General features: G+C 40.4%; 1 protein-coding gene across 4 annotated transcripts in view; it reads left to right on the top strand.

Annotated features, from left to right (window-relative positions):
* The window catches only part of DDRGK1 (DDRGK domain containing 1), a 38,149-nt gene extending 21,543 nt beyond the window's left edge, over positions 1-16,606 (top strand). For all 4 annotated transcript variants that reach the window (XM_014936052.1, XM_014936051.1, XM_014936053.1 and 1 more), the window contains exons 5-9: positions 5,539-5,661; positions 7,829-7,867; positions 12,349-12,405; positions 13,664-13,712; positions 15,006-16,606. In XM_014936052.1, the coding sequence (XP_014791538.1) occupies positions 5,539-5,661; positions 7,829-7,867; positions 12,349-12,405; positions 13,664-13,712; positions 15,006-15,178 (441 nt within the window). In that variant the 3' untranslated portion in view covers positions 15,179-16,606. The remainder of the gene's footprint in view (positions 1-5,538; positions 5,662-7,828; positions 7,868-12,348; positions 12,406-13,663; positions 13,713-15,005) is intronic.
* Positions 16,607-16,954: the final 348 nt, after the last annotated feature.

Genomic DNA, 16,954 nt, shown 5'->3' with positions numbered 1-16,954 from the left:
GTGCCATTAAATACCATCTAAAAGTTAGTCAGTTGACGAGGGAAGTCAAATAGATCAGGAGGATATAAAGTCATGTTGCAGCATGCAGATCTTCAAGAAATTCCCCAGTGTTGATCTCTGATAAAGTCTTCAGGACCATTAACCCTTTCACACACACACCCCACTCAAGTAGTTTGAGATTTAGGTTCTAGTGGAAATAATGTATTCTTCAGTTAGATGAAAACCCGCTTTGTTTTATAGGCACACTGATCAATCTTTCCAGTTACTTTTGGGTAACTCTACACAGTGATGTACTACGACTGGGAACTGTGCTTTCAAGGGGCTAAAATCTTGCAGATACTTGAGAAAAATAACCCCCTGGTTCTATCTAAATGTATTTGTATGTACATATAAATAAAATGTGGTTGCCCCTTGGTTCCAGTGTTGCAAACCAGATAATATATTTTTAAATTCAAGTTTCCTTTCCAGTGTTCTGATGACCTGATTGGCTGTGCATGTGAGGAAGCTCCTTTATAATTGGCATTTCCTTCAGCTCTGCTTTACCCTGGGGATTTCCCTTTCACTCTTGGAGTTTTTTAGTGGTGAGATGGTTTACCAACTGCCACCTTATCAATGACAGCGAACTTCCTCTGATGTTGCAAAACAGTGCCTTCATACAAAGCCTTGCAGATTGCTTGCACAAGAGCTTTTGCTTTTTTTTTTTTCCCTGTGCACAGGGATTTTTGTAGATTTTACTCCTTCAGCAATAGCTTCACTGGGCTAAAGAAGCTGCTTGTGCAGATGCAGGGCTTACAGCTATCACTCTTCTATACTAAAACAGAGTGTTGAACAGGGTGTGTTGCCTGCAAATCCTGTGTGGACTGGACTGCTCTGGAAACATAGCTTGATTCAGTAGAGCTACCAGTCTTCCAGCAAGCAAGCTCTTAACTCTTGTGAAACAAAAGGCCACAGCAGTAGTGGGGACTAGTGTTTGTCCAATGTTACATTAAAACAAGGTCTGTGTTGCTGAAGCACAGCTGTGCCTGAAGTTTCTAAACCTGGGCAATTTCATTTAGGCTTACGGTTTTGCATTTAAATGCCTAAATAAAAATGGTCTGGATCTTAAGAGCTGTAGAAGTGCAGGACCGGTTAGTGATCCCAAGGGCCCTGTTGAAGCCTTTGAGAACTTAGAGCCTAAGGTTTTGGCTCTTTGATTTGATATTTTGATCATATAAGAATAGGCACCAGGTTTTAAAATGTTGATTGTTGAGTTATTTTATTATGTGTGGCATTATGCAAACATTGAGATGTGAGTGCTTCTCAGCAGAGCTTTTCATTATCTGTGCGTTTATAGCCACTATTGATACATAAGCAATGCATTTCTGGAGAAAGTACTAAACATAGTTTCAGTTTAAGCATCAGCTTTGAAGTGTGTATACTTTCCTGAAAGTTAATTTCTCCTAAGAAAGAACAAGTTGAAAAGCTTGCAGAGCTTATTCTGTCTCTCTAAAGGTATTTTTTCATTTTATGTGTAAACAGTGGGGGAATGGGAAGGAATCCTAGAGAGCCATCTGCTCTGTGTCAAATTATTTACTGTGAAGTCCCTTTTTGATTCTTGCAGAACCTGCACTAAGAGCACAAAAACTGGATGCTCTACAAGGAGGGTTTCTTCAGTCCATGAACCTCAAAGCATTTGGTGTAGGAACCAGAATGCTTTTCCTCATTCTGCATGTCGAGGAAACAGCCGCAAACAGGGAACAGCTGATAGCAGGTGGAGGTTGAAGGTAGTCCAGCGTTTGGCCTACCTTCCTCGCTAGCAATGAGATCTGTTCCACTTAGCAGTCGAATAAGCTGCCTATAAATGATTTTGTTTGTCAGCAAGTTTGTCCTTATCTGATTTGGAAGAGAGTTGGCACAGCACACAACTAGTTTCTTCTCAGGGAAAGCTGCTTAGGCAAAGCTCACAGAAAAGCTGCTTACCCCGTAGGCCAATATCACTTAGTCTCAGTGTCACCTTAAATGGGGTACTGCATTGAAAGGTAGAAACAGTAGTTCAGTATCTTCTTGCTGGGCAGTATTGTGAGGGTCCTCACCCTTTGCTAAAAATAGTTATGCGTGATAAACCTTCAAAGGCTGTAATCTGTCAGCCAGCCAGAACAGTGCAGTTATTCAAGCAGCATCCCAGGCCTCCAGAAGGATTTGTGATCCCAGGAGTCAAGGTCTGCTTCCAGCTGTAAGTCTAAAAGAGTTTTCAAATCACTGTGGGTTTCACCTGGTAAAAGATTGGGCTGTTGTGCAGTTGGCAGTGTCATTGTGATCAAAGTAAGAGGCAAACAGAAGGTAATGATCTGAATAGAGCCTCACAGCAAAGCCAGGTCTTCAGTGGGCATTGGGAGACAGAGGGAGCCTGGAGAGCAGTGGAAAGAATGGGTGCAGTGGGAAGTTGATGCTGACCAGGTCCAGTATAGGAAGGGGTAAGGGTGCTGGAAAGTGTCTCCCAGAGTGCTGGAGATCTACAGCTTTCATGGAGTTCTGGAAGCTCTTGGGTCTCTGCTATGCAAGGTGGCACATGAGACTCATTGCAAGCATGTCATGGTAGAGTCAATCCAGCAGTAATAATGTGGACACTGTCAGAAAAAAGAGAGAAAAACAAAAGGTTTGAGGGATTAATTTATTTTTTTTTTCCCAATAAAGATGTGATCAGAGTGGGAGAGTTTATGCTTCATGTGCATATAGTAAATGGATAAAAAAGAAATCTTTATACTGTAGGAAGCCCCCAGTTTGGGTAACATTTAGGTGGGTGAGGAGAGAAGTAACCTGCTTCAAAAAGAAAAAAGAAAAAAAAAAAGCACACAGCTGAAGGTGAGCATCTGCAGTTACCAAATTTCCATGATGCTGGGATTTCCCCACCACCCCACCCATGGTGTAAGGGAGGTGGCCCAGCTATTATCTCTCCTCTGAGCCACATGCTTCACCACTTAACTCCGAAGCAGTTAATGAGATCAGAATGGGCAGAGGCAAAGAAACTTGACTAACAAAGATGTGGGTATTTTTAAATTTATGTTTGAGCTGAGTACCCCCTGAATGGCTTGCATAAAACAAGTATTGGTCTCTGTTTCATTAGTAGACCGTGGGGTGCTGAGAGGGTTTCCGTATGTGGCTTATGCACACAGATGGACTGGTTTTTATGAGAATGCAATCTGCCTAAACTTGACCCTGCACCTACCATGCAACTGCTGCATGACTTGGGCGTGTGAAAGAAGAGTGCTGGCATGTTGGTGAAAAAAATAGCGTGAGAATAAGTGTTAACAAACAGCCTGACTTTGCTAGAGTTCCCCCTGCTCAGCTTCCACTGCTGTTGCTGGTTGCTTCTCCCAGTGCAGTTGTCTAAAAACATCTCTCCTATTGGCTTTGAACCAGTTCACAGTTTGTCTAAATTGTTCTTTTTCTACAGGTTGAATCATAGGTGAATTTAGGTAGTAAAGTATGTAAGACTGTGCAGGAAGTGGCCAGGATTTTTAGCTATTAGATGAAAAAGCTTCTGGAAATACTTAGTGTTATGGAGGAGGCTACAACCACCAGGAAATATAAGGCTTTGAGGGTTGACTGTTCTTCAAGTAGGTAAGGAAGACAGGAATGAGTCTTGTTCATTTGTTGTTAGACGTTCCAGAAACAGGAAAATACTTCTTAGTTATTGTTGCTCTCAGTTGTAAATGGGACACTGTCTTCTGATTTTATTTATTTATTTATTTGTAGATCCATCTAGAAATTTACCAAAGCAATTTCCAGGTTTTGTGATTATTTTTTTTTTCTCATTTCAAATTCTATTGAATTGCAACCTCTGTAGTAGACATGGGGAATAACCTTATTCTTGTATTTCCAGGATCAAGATTAAACTTAATGCACTTTACAAGAAAAGAACAATTGCTTTCACTTCTAAATGAATTATGGTTATGCTGTTCTTGGCATCTGTAGTGCTTATGCGGAAAAAAAACTACTGCTGGACTTTTGCTAATAATCATTACGGTGACGAATGACCCAGAAAATGGTCTTGTTTTGTCTCAAGCTTCCCTAGATCTGTAGTTTTTTCATGAGGTAGTGGTTAAAAAAAATGGTTTTGATTTTGCACATACAGTAAAATCCTTTCAGTCCTGTTGTTCTCATCTGTTGATAGCATTCCTTCTCATGACTTCCTGGGCGTTTGATTAAACGCAATTTGGACCATTATTATTTTCTCTTTGATTTTTTTTTTTTTTTTATTGAAGGGCAATCCTCCCATCCCCATTTCTGGTATCTTGCTGGTTTTGGCCTTACATGGCATCTTTTTTAATATGAACATTTTTCAATATACTTAATTACCTGTTGCTTCCTGTTCTAATGGATCAAGTGTTTGCTTTCCAGCTATTTAAGGAAGCAATTACCATATTAGTGTCAAAGATGTAGCATGGCAAGCATTTAGAAATCAATATAGTTGTTCTTGAAGAGATCAGTTCCTTGTTAATAGTAAAGGAAGGCTCAGGGATTGTCATTGAAATCTGAAGGATTTATCTCTCCAAGTTTTAATCAAGCCTTTCCAATGTGATAGCAACCAGAGGCCAGTCAAATTGGAATCTCTTTGTACCGGGTGCTTAACAAACATAAACTTCTCTGTGGAAGAAACATTTTTCTCCTGTGTGAAGTTACATGTGTAAACTAGTAATCTATCACATCACTAAACTTATAATCACAGTTTTGCTGTGTGAATGTGTGAGTATTTGACATTACCCAGTATGCATCACTATTTCACTGACATTGGTCTTGGAGTTTTCTGGGTTGACATTATTTTTTTAACTTATTATTTTTTATTATTTTTTTTAAGACTAACATTTCTTTCAGGTTAGGTAACAAAGTATTTTTGTTGCAAATAACTAAAAGCAGAGCCTATAGGCTTTGGTTAACAATCAAATGTGTGTAAAAAAAAAAAAAAAAAAAAAACCACAACCCTTTTTAATAATTCTTTCTCTCCTATGCCTAAAATACTTTATACAATTCTTTACATTCCATGTAAACATAGTTTACTTGTATGTCATAAGAAAGAGATTTTACTTGAAACTTTTAGGGAACAGCTTCTCACGCACAGATGGACAGCAGTGTAACTCCAGTATTCTTTGTGGTCACTCCTAATGAACACTAGTGCATGTCAGAGCAGAATTGGGGCCAGTTACTGAAAATGTGGATGTTGCATCAAAGTACTGTTAGGGGCAGGGACTTCCTGTCACGGGATCTGCAGAGGCATATTCATGCAAATTAAGAAAGCAGGTTGCTATATAAGAGTGATTTTTCTCCTGTGTCAGATCTGTTAAGAACCAGCCTAGGTATCTTGTGTGCAAGCTTACACTACCACGCAAGATGGTTACTACCTTAAGGGTGTCTTGTAAAATTAGCAATACCATCACTTTAGAAACCTTTTATCTGCTGTTTGTCCTGGTAAAACCAGACTGCAGATGAAGAAGATGCTACTTAAAACTAAACCTGATTTGGGGAGGAGCAAACTGACCACTTGTCATCTTTTCTGTCCAGGAAGAGGAAAAAAGGAAAGCAAAGGAAGAAGAGGAGAAGAGGGAGTATGAAGAGTACCTGAAGCTGAAGGAGAGTTTTGTAGTTGAAGAGGAAGGGGTTGAAGAATCAATGACAGAGGAAGAGGTATGTATGTATGTTAGGCTATTAATGCAGTTTCCTTTACCTTTAGTAGACTTGTGTTGACTTTACTGCATTCTGTCTCATGTAAAATTAACTTGAAATTATGAGTTGGCCAAATGTTTTTGCTTGTAAAAGCTAGATTGTGTACATGTTAACCTGGAGTATTTCCTGGGGAATGCTACAGTCCCTAGTTCCCGACTCCTACAAATTAGTTGAGAGTACTAAGGCAAATGCCTATCACTAGAAATGAGTTCTCTCCTCCCTTAAGGTGAGGACTGAAATAAAACTCATCCTGGAAGTCACTTACTCTCTTACTGTTGTCAGCTCTGCCCTACCCATATGCAGTGAGTCAGATGAAAGCAAGGCTAAATACGGAGTTTGGTAATGCCCACGTATTTTGGGAGGAATTGCTTGGGTTTGGTTTTATTTTCTAGGCCATTGGAGCTGCTGTGAAATCAAATGAGTAACCCAGCTCTTGTCTTAAAGGGCTTCTTTTGAAAGAATTCACAGGAACAACCTAGGTGTTTGTGGATTGTACACTGGAAAGCTGTGCATTCAGTGTTGCAAGTGATTGCTATAGTTGATGGTATTTCAAATGGCCCCATAACATTCTAGCGTGCTCCTCCTGTGGCTGCCTGCAGACACGCTGCTGGGATGGTGGTTGAAATGTGATACTTGACATAGTATCACAGCAAACTTGAAAAAGTTCCACTGTTGTGGGAGGCAGTGTGCTTTTTCTGTCTGCTGAAAACCTGTTAGACTAATTTTAATTGCTATCAAATGCTGAAGTTGCTCTTGGGTTGTGGCTGCCAAATTTGAGCTGTCCAATGCGTTTCATGGCAAGTATTTTTTTCAGGACCGTATGAACATTTGCTCCTCTGCTAAAGCAACCCTGTTGAGTTGAATGGGTTTGCCCTTAGTGTGACTGAGAGTGGCTTTGGGCTGAGGAGCTTGTAATGAGTTAATACCTCTTGACATTAGTCACAGCTTCTCACTATGGACCCCTTTCCTTTAAGAGAAGTTCCTCCATCATGCTAGGATTAACACCAAGAGAAGTTGTATCTGGTGATGGGGAATTTCCGAAGATGCAGAGAGCAGCAAAATGCATACTTTCTGTTAAAGTTCCTTCAAAAATGTGTGTCTATCCTGTTAGAAGATCAGATTACGGATAAAATATTAAATTGTTCTACTTCAGAGTCCCTTTAAAGTTAGGATGTGTTTTGTCGTCTGTTTCTACAGCTGCCTGTCAAGGAAAAATTAACAGAAATATATATGTGGGAACAGAGAAGCATGTTCCTCATTCAAAAGAGCTGGCAGGCAGTTGATCATCCCTGGATCTCAACATAACATGTCTTTGGTAGGGACGGGGAGATGGTATGTTAATAGTAGGTGATTTGAAAGTCATCTTTGGAAACAATTACAAGTACTTAGTTATTTGGAGAAATGGCAAGCCACCCTTCCGCCTTGTGGTGGATAATGTATTGAAGCATTTTAGTATCCTTTTGCAATAGCTGACTTAGCCTTGTGTTGTTGAGGCTAGCATGCTGAAACTCATGCTGAAAATTAAGGTCCTGAGACCAGACCTAAGCAGTTAATTAAGGTTGATTGATTTCCAGGGTTGTGGAGTAACTTGATCTCTTGTTAACTTCAATGCACATTGTTTGCATTGCCTTTGAAAATGGAGTCACTTATATTGAAATGGTGGATTTCAGGTGCAAAGCTTTGAAAACAGCTTGAGCTTCCACATGTGTTGCACAGCTGCGTGCTACACTGGAGCATCTGCATGAGCTATCTCCTGAAGCACTCTGTACAAAATGTCCTTGGTGTGTATATGTGATTTAATACGTGATGCACAAACGCACACAGATGTGGTTATTCTAGGGTATGTGTGATGTGAAGAATAAAAGATTCAAAGATTTCCTTTCAGAAAGCACTTAAACACAAATTGTACTTGAGCTATATCCTGTCTTAGAAAATACTTATCATAAACTCCTAGTTAAGAGTAAATCTATATTTTTATTTTCCAGTTCAAAAATCTCCCTCCTGTGTGTATTTAAAACTTCAGAAGTGTGCAAGTTAAGCACTTTTACAATATTTGTAGCCAGCAAGTTTGTGATGCATTTAATGTTCATGAGTTTAAAATAATAATTGTTTTCTTTGCTGTATCCAGTCTCGCAGCTTTCTAATGGAATTTCTTGAATACATTAAGGTAAGCTACCATTGAGCTTTCTTCTCCTTCCATACTTGTTAGATTGTTTAAAATACTTTCGTCAAAGAGCCAAGTTATAGAAAGAAGGGAAATCTTTACTTCCTCTTTGATTTACTTAAATATTCAACAAGTAACAAAAGTGATACCTTAGCTATAGTTTGCATTATTTACTTAACCACACATGAGCACGTCCATCATTGTTAAAATGGTTTGCAATTATAGCTGTGTCTTGGCTTTTTGGGGCAGGATTGTAGCTCTTACACCTATCGCTCTGAGAGAGAGTTATAAACTCTGTACCTTGTGGATCACCCTCAGAGTTTATGATCATCAATGTTTGCTGTTGATTGGGGCTTGGGACTTCCAGGCTTTTTGTTTGTGAACATCAGCTACTGATTTAGAAAACAGTCTCTACATCTCGTGCCTGCCGTGCAGGATGTGTTTGTGTCTGAAACACTGGCATTGTAAAGGTCAATCCAACTTTTCATGTGATTTCTTTTCTTGTTTTTGTCCATGCAATATGCAATGTTGTCTGAATACTTGGAAGGAATATTTAAGGAGAAAAATTATTTCTGAGTCTCCCTTTCATCATATTGTATGGTTGGTTATTTAAAATGTGTGGTCTGTTAATGAGAATTTCCACTTTTGATCTGTACGGACAAATGCTTCTTTCTCCACTATTGCTATATCAAAGGTCAAATGCATTTTCCTACTCATTTCCCTACTCTAATAATGTTATGCAAATCTTTTGTCCTAATGAATCCCTTTCTTCCTTTACTGGAAACTGGACTCTTATCTGACAATGTATGGCGTGTGTGAAAGGCTTTATTAGTAAGCAAATGACTTGTGTACTTAGTAAAGTCCTAATCATTTTGTTAATCCAGAATCTCCCACCCTGGGCCAGTTTTGCATGTCCATTACACCAGCAAAAACCTGGAGTTAAAAGCAGATTTGTTTCATGGATAACTCTGCTCAAGAAGTTAATTTGAGTAACGGCCGTGTAAGTCTGAGCAATAAGTCGATCGTTTTAGAGTCTCTGCAAAGTTACACCTTTTGCTGTGCTGCGCTCTCCTTCCTGAGTCACTGGCACTTTTGGTGGTGTATCCCATTGCCATGAGGCCACAGTGAGAGAGGCTGCTAGGTTTGCATCTCTCATGTGCTTTCTGGTCAACATGATCTTGGGGTAATTGGGAAATTACCCCATATGCTCATAGCACTGGGAGTCAGGACTTGCCTTCATTGCTGCAGCCCAAATGAAAATAACCCCTGTTCAGTAACCAAGTCCACAGCGTAAGCCAGACCACTTCGATCAGGAGCAGCACCAAAAGCAGATAAAACAGCTGAGAATAGATTGGAAAAGCTATGGGTAACATGTTTAAAGAGCCTAGGTAAAACCATGGAGTGACAACGAGCCTTCAGATGGCACATCTCAGTTTGCAGCCATGCAGCAAATTTCAGTAGAAGCCGGAGAGATTTCTTTGAAGGGGAGGGGAACTTTGAAATGACCATGTCTGCTAAGACCACCCTCTTTTTCAATTACTAACTATGCAAATGGACTACATGGTATGGTGTGATCCCAGATCACCCATTCCCATAAAACATTTTCAAGATACTGCCGAGCTGTGTATTAAGGAAAATGTGCTGTTCTTTATTGATAAACAAGCTGCCCTAGGATAATAGTAGGTGGAACAGTAGGATATTTCAATGTCCCTTGGTATCTTCCACTAAAGATAGGAGGGTTTCCAAGGGATAACACAGTAGGGTCTGATTCTGCACATTGCCCTCATGGTTGCAATGGATGGAACAGATTAGTCACAAACTCTCAGTTCAGTGTTTAAGCACATATGTGTCCTTTTATATTAGTCACTTCTACTTGACGTCAGAGAGATAAAGCATGGGCTAAAAGCCTAATTCAGAAGTGCTTCAACACCTGATTTCCTATGTAGAGATGAGTTGCAGAACTGGGGCATTGCTTTCTTTTGCAAGTTTTATTTATTTTTTTTTAATCTTGAAAGTGTGCTTAATAATATAGATTATGTATTGCGCTCATCTTCCATTCTATTCACAGGAACTGTTGGCTTATATCAAGAAGCAGTGCTAAGCTGCTAGTAGCTGTCTGAAAAATGTGTAAATTAAAAGAGCAATTGGCATTTTTTAAAAAAAAAAAAAGCTCCTCTGTTGAGTAGCTTATTTTACTGGTATAACTAGCTGGAGGTAGCTCATCCAATGCTTCATACCTTAAGGGTGTTTGAAATAAAATGCAGCCTCTCTTCTCCAGCTCTGCCTCATTGGATTGTTTTAAATGGGATTTTTCTTAAAGGCACCAAAAGGTTTGATGCCCCCCAATTCTGGTTTTCTGAAAGCTGAATGTCCCCCTTCCTTTGGGGGTTTCATAGTAGCCCTGCAACCAGTTTAACCCATCTGCTGCAATGTCACCACGTTACACCTCAGGCTGTGGCGTTGTCGCTGCTGCAGTTGCCATCCTGTGTGTTTGCTTTTTACAGTGGCCAGTCCTGAAGTTACAGACTCGACTGCTCTGTTCTCAGAGAAGCAGAACAACCAATTCTTAATGGAAGCCTTATGGTTTTACTTAGCAGTGCTGTAGCTGCACGACACACCTTACAAACCAACTCCGTGGGCTCTCTGAGCACTTCAGGAAAAGAATTAATAATTGCAGTTCCCTTGCTGTGGAGCACAAGCTGTGTTGGCCCAGGGAAATAGGAGACTGCTGTCTGTCCATCACACTCTTCTCGCCTGCCTTGACAGTGGATCATTGAGCGTGTCTGAATTACAGCCAGGGAATTGAAACTGCAAACTACATTTGAAAGGGATAGCAAAGGACTCTGAGCTTTACTCCTTCCTGTTTGTTCTTTAAGAAAAAAGATGTTTATGAGATAAAGAAAAAAATCTTTCTCATCTTAACCCTGGGAACTCTTTCTCTGTTTCATCCCTTGCTGAGAACAGCAGCGGAATCATACCTTAAATTAAATTAATTCTGTAAAGCATAGATGTGTATATATTGCTCTATGAAAGTTAAGCCTGTCTCCAAAACACGAAGCATGTGGTGAAGAGTTTTGCTGACTCAGGACCTCACAATGTCATTATATTTCAGTGTGTGGGGAGTGCATCCTAATTCCACCCCACCCTTTGGGATCTTATTCACAGCAGGCTCTATCTTGAAAAGCTTCCAGTAAGCGTGGTCGTTGAGGGTGAATATCTTTAGGTGAAGGTTTAAACCCTGTTTTTCTGTTTATGTGGCTTTGCAACCCACCCCCCCATCCTTTTAAAAGAAGATGTGACGAATCTTGGCAGTTCCCAGCTCTGAGAACTGAATTCCATGGACTGGTTCCAGTTCCATGCGTTCAGTCCATGGTATTCAGTTCTCTAGCTTGGCTGCATCGAACTTCACAACTACTAAGTCTGTGTGTGGCTTTTTTTTGTCTGATTTTATTAATGAAAAAGATTCATCTGTTTCAGTGTCCTTCCAGTGTTCTCTCAAGATCAGAAAGAAATGCATTTATCACTTGAAGTGTTGCATCTGATAATATTAATGTAGCTCTTGTGGCTGTACATATATGGCTCTTAGAAATGTAGTCCAGAATGTTAACAGATTTCAAAAGTTTTGTATTTTCCAAGGTTCTTACAAACAGCGTGTCCTTTTACTTCATTTAAACAGATGAGCTTCTAAAACTTTTGCAGATAAGAAAACAGGAACCAAGTAGCTCCAGACAAGTGCGCCAGGTGTTTTCTCTGTAATTCTCTGGAGCTACAGAGAAGCATAAAACCAGATGTGAGCAGTGGTGACTGCATCCTGACTGAGGCTGCAGTAAGAATCTCTGTCAAAAGCAAAATGAAAATTTGCAGTTCCTGCTTCTGCCTTTGTTCTCAGAGATCCTCGTGCTGCCTGCGCAGGAGCAGGCTCCCAACACGCTTCCAACACTGACGATTTTAATAAGGTGTTCACTTGCTTAGGAAGATTATTATGGCATTAACACACATGACGTTAGTGAAACAGACTAAAGCACTTAATGCTGCCAGTCTTTTCTGGATTTTTATGTATGCGCTGATATATACCAGTGATCATTTTAAAATACACTTTGAAGTATCTCTCAAACAAAAAGGGATCTTGCTAAGGCACACTGGACGTTAAAGGTAGCATTTGAGAAACTCAGATGGCAGTCAAGCCATGACAGTTTATTGTGCTTGTGCTCATCTTGTCTTCCTAACATAAGAAAAGGCTCAGGATGAACAAATGTATTTGAATCTTCACTTAAGTGGGTCAGAGCGTTAGTCTTTCCACAGAGCAGATTGGTTTAAGTAACTGAAGGTAGAGTTTTTCATCACAGAAAACTGCTTACAAGGGGTAGGTAGTTAGAATGACAAGTTCTACTTCATCTATTAAACTCATTTTTTATTTAAAAGGAAAATCAATATATTGACCTCCTCATTCATCAGCTGCATTTAACTCTCGTTTGTTTCCATAGAAAACAAAGGTAATCCAGCTGGAGGACTTGGCTTCACATCTGGGTTTAAGAACACAGGTAAGTACTAACTTTTAGGGTACAAGCAATGAGTGTAAAAGAACAGGAGAGAAAGTGGGTAAATAAGGGTAATATCTATGCATCTCAGCATTACTGAAAACGCTTGGATTTTAGTGAAAATCAGCAGTCAGCCCTAAAAATGTGGCCATTCATCAAAGTGCCAGCCAGCCAGTGAAGGGTTGTTGGTTTACAGGGTTGTTTCAGTGAAAAGTGCTCAGTTTGCATTTTGCACAGCTGCCTGTTGGCTAATGGATCCTATAGTGTTTGCAAATCTAGTCATAGAGCAGTGCAACGTACTTGAGAAAATTGTCCCTCTCAGCACCATATAAGCCTGTGAAAGTGAGCTCATGGTGTGATATCTGTACAGTTGTTTTTTTTCCTCCTTTTGTCCTTTTTCTGTTCTTTAAACATTTTTTGGTTTGAAGAACAGTTGTGGCTTAGTTTATTTTAACTTGAGCACATTTGACGTGTGTTTCTAAGTGACCATTGTTTTCTGTTGTTCTGTACCTAGTCTGATCTTGGGGTGCCCCTTCACAGCAGCTTACACTGCTGTAAGTCCAGACTACTGTGCCTCTGCCTCTCTTAAACCAGAATTTCATTTAAGCATACAGTGAAGTCAGTTAAGGGAAGTTACCTGGCTGAAATCGAAACCATAATTTGCTTCTGCAGTCACATCAATAGAAGAACAGGAGAGAGGCGGAACTGTGGAAACCAATACTTAGATATTAGCTTAAGGTGTTATGGAACTGCATACTTGGAGTAACTATAGAGTTAACCCAGCAACAAATTCAGCAGGCTGTTCTTTGGATTGGTAAAAGAGATTTCCTCTGAAATGTAGCATGAAAAAAATATATAAAAAGATCTGGAATGTATTAAGTGTAGCCAGGTTCTTGGAGAAGTACCTCAGTGTACTTCATGGAACTGGCATGTTGCATTGGCACGATACCACCTTTCCCTGGGAAGATGCATATAACCACCCCCCTTCCATAAAACTGACAGCTAATGTAGCAGTTAAAGTCTCTTTTGGGGATAGGTAAGTTATTTGAACACCCCAAAATACAGAAGCTCACTTCATCCTTCTAAGGTGAAAGGACTTACTGCATCTGTCTCTGTCGAAATAATGATGTATATCCTTCACCAAAGTCTTTAGTGCAGAGGAGTTAAATGCAAGCCTCCATCTGTAGCTTTTCTGAACATGTGAAATATTTCTTTTATTTCCTCTTGATCAACTTGTTATTCCTTTTTCCCTTCCAAACAGGATGCAATTAACAGAATCCAGGACCTGATGGCAGATGGCACTCTAACAGGTGACAGTCAAAACATAGAGACTTTATTTTAGCTGGTGAATAGGTGGTGCAGAAAATGCTTTAACTATGATAGAGAGAGACGTCCAGTGTAATTTCTGTTTTAAACTGCAGAAGATCCTAGTAGAACTTTATAAATGGAAATTTTTATTATCGCTGCTTCAGCTGCCATGAAGCTACTGTTTAAAGCACTCTGGGATGTGATTGCTTCTATGTTCTATTATACAGAGGTGGGGGATGAATGTCCCCAGCAGTCAGGAACTAGCACAAGGTTGCTTGTTGATTCAGCCCTACAGATCTTTTGCTGAGCAGCCAGCTGTAAACGATGTCTTCTGAAATCTGAATTTGAAAGAATTGCTGGATGTTTTGGGGTAGTTTACAAGCCTGTTTTTAAGGTGCTGTGGCTAAAGCCAGTACCAGAGTTCGGCACACTGTGGGAGAAGCAAACATCCCAGAGCATTCCAGGACACTGTAGTAAGTGAAGTGCTTGTTCCTAGCCATGTACCCATGCAATCACAGCTGGAACGTAAGCAGAGACTGAGCACATGGGTAGCTCCCAGTCTGAACAAGTCTGTTTTATTCCTGGACAGTCTTTTTCTTTCCAAGAATGAAGTAGGAGAAGGTGCCAGTGTAAACTTTAATCTGATACTGTGGCTGGGAAGCAACTATCTTGGTGGGTACATGTGGAGTACCATTCAAGTGACCTAGAAGTGCTCTGAATCGAAGCATGAGGATGTGTGCTGTCCTGGCGCTTTCTGTGGCCTGAAGCGCTTGCCAGTGAGGCTCTCTGCCATGCGTTTGGTCCTGTTAAGAACAGAGAGGTCTGTTCTTGTTCTTGATGGAGCAACTGAAATATGGAAATTGAGCTTCATTCCATTCCCTTTCAGAGGGTAAGCTGGAATGGCTGAGCTGGGCCCCACAGTCTCTGAATCGCCTCCTGGGCTGCTCTGCCTTTCTCCACCAGCTGCCTGGGCCCAGAACTTCAGCACTGAAACTATATCCCTGACGTAGCTGCTGTGGTACTGCCAGCTGGCTGTGTGCAGTGAAAGGAGTGTGTTACTTTGCTGAACAAAATTGCTCTTACCAAGGCACTCGGCTATTGTCATAGCCCTGCTCAAAGACCCAACAGCAGAGAGGAGATAAAAGCCTGACTGCTAACACCTTGTTCTGCCTGCCCTAGATATGAAATGCAACCTCAGCAGTTTGAACATCCCTTCCCAAAGCAGTGACTGATGTCTGTCGGGAAGTGAGAGGAGCCGAAGTGCTGACTTCAAGGTCCTTTCTTTCCCCCTGCAGGTGTGATTGATGACAGAGGAAAGTTCATCTACATCACTCCAGAGGAAATGGCTGCCGTGGCTCAGTACATCAAACAGAGAGGACGAGTATCCATCGCAGAGCTGGCCCAAGCAAGCAATTCCCTCATCAACCTCCAGCCTGAGAGCCAAGCTGTTGCTCCAACTGTGGCATGAAATTGTGGTGTGAGGAAAAATACAGCAGGAGATTAACCTTTTAATGAATAAGCCACATAATTAAAACCAAACAAGAACCCCTCTAGTCCATTCACGGTGCTTGAAGATAAGATGTTCTTTTTAAGCATCAGCTGCAAGACTTGATTAAAACTTTTGCTATTAGAGCTCGTATAAAATAGGACAGTCTTTTGTAAAACAGAGGCTTTCCAAGAACCTGGGGCTCAAACACACTGATGCACCTGTACCCCAGGAATATCAGTAATTTTTATATGGTTACTTTATCTTGGCAGTCTCACATGACTATACCTAGACTTTTTAGTGTTTCCAGATCCTGATGTCTGTATCAAATATATTTGATTTTGATTGTATTTGGGATTCTCCAGACTTGCTCTGCACTTAAGGAACTGTATAACTTTGTGACAGTGACGTACACAGCCCAGAATAATAGGTGTGTAGGGGTGAGGCTTGCAGATTCTGTTTTCTCTATAAACATTGGAAGGATAGAGTGAAAAGAAAATACTGCCTGTGTGTCTCTGTTCTTACTGAAATGTATATTGAAATTTTAGAAAGAGTGCTTGCTATGTCATGAGAACTTCCAGAGGTTTATTTCAGAAAACCTTTGCTATAGAAATATGTTTTGCTTGGTTTACATAATGTAAAAAGTTTGCTGGCAGCCAAGCTGCGTTATTTGTCTGTAGCCAAGAGACAGAAACACCTCAAGGGAAAGGCTAACTCGCCTCATTGTGCAGGCCAATTCTACTGATACCAACCAGATTCTGATGATTCATCCTTTGAAGTAAGAGCCAGCTCAGTGTGTCTGGAGGCCTCAGACACCCCCGCCTCATGCCCTTTGGGTTTTGGATGGATGGGGTTTTTTTTAAATAAAAAATTCAGGCACTGTGAGTCATGCAATTAATGTTACCAGTAAATGCTTATTAATAGATTAATTGTAGGGATCAGTATGTTTCCTGCAGAAGAATATTTATTTTTTTAATAGCCTAATTGATGATTTGTTAATTCTCCCTTCTGAAATCAACAGAATCTATGTGGATACACAGTCACAGGGGAGGGCATGAGGGGCTGGCTTTGTCTCTGCCCAATTTAGACATAACTTGAGTAGACTAAAAGCTGCATTATCAGTGAGATGAGATAGCAATAAAACAATGAAAGGAAGCATATTTCCTTCTTACTCTCTGCACTACTGCTGAATGTAATACTCTGCAGGAGTGCTGAGTTACAGTGCAGCATCACATGTTGCTGTGAAAGATGAGTACATCGTTACCGCGCTGCACAGCAATAACTTGAGAGATTACTTGAGATTTGAGGCTTGTAAAGTCTCTTAACTACTCAAAATTTGATTTTGCCATGATTATTTTGTTCTGCTCTAAACTATTCTTGTAATAAAACAAAATATATTGAAAGAATGCAGAGATTTGTATTAGAGATTTTTTTTCATAATGTGTTAAAGGATTTTCTGAGATAAAGGAGCCAGCCAGCAATGTTATAGACTCTAGAGTGCTAGTCCAAGACTAGAGGTATTCTGTTAGGTCCACTGAAATCACTCCAAAGTACACTGAATTTCTGTGGATGTAACAAATAGCACCATATCTGCTGTGCAGTGCAAGCTTGCTTCTGCTCTGCTGGTACAACTGCACCACAAAACGGCCATGCCCCGTTAGCATGGGCCAGCTGTCTGCTGAGAATGGTGTGTATTTTTTATGCACCTCTCTGTCTTGGCTCAGAGAAGATTTGTGTCTGGTAATAGCGCAATAATTC

This window comes from Calidris pugnax, unplaced genomic scaffold (assembly GCF_001431845.1).
Source record: "Calidris pugnax isolate Ruff unplaced genomic scaffold, ASM143184v1 scaffold14, whole genome shotgun sequence".
In the NCBI taxonomy this organism is placed as follows: domain Eukaryota; kingdom Metazoa; phylum Chordata; class Aves; order Charadriiformes; family Scolopacidae; genus Calidris; species Calidris pugnax.
This window is presented reverse-complemented; position numbering and strand designations above follow the sequence as displayed.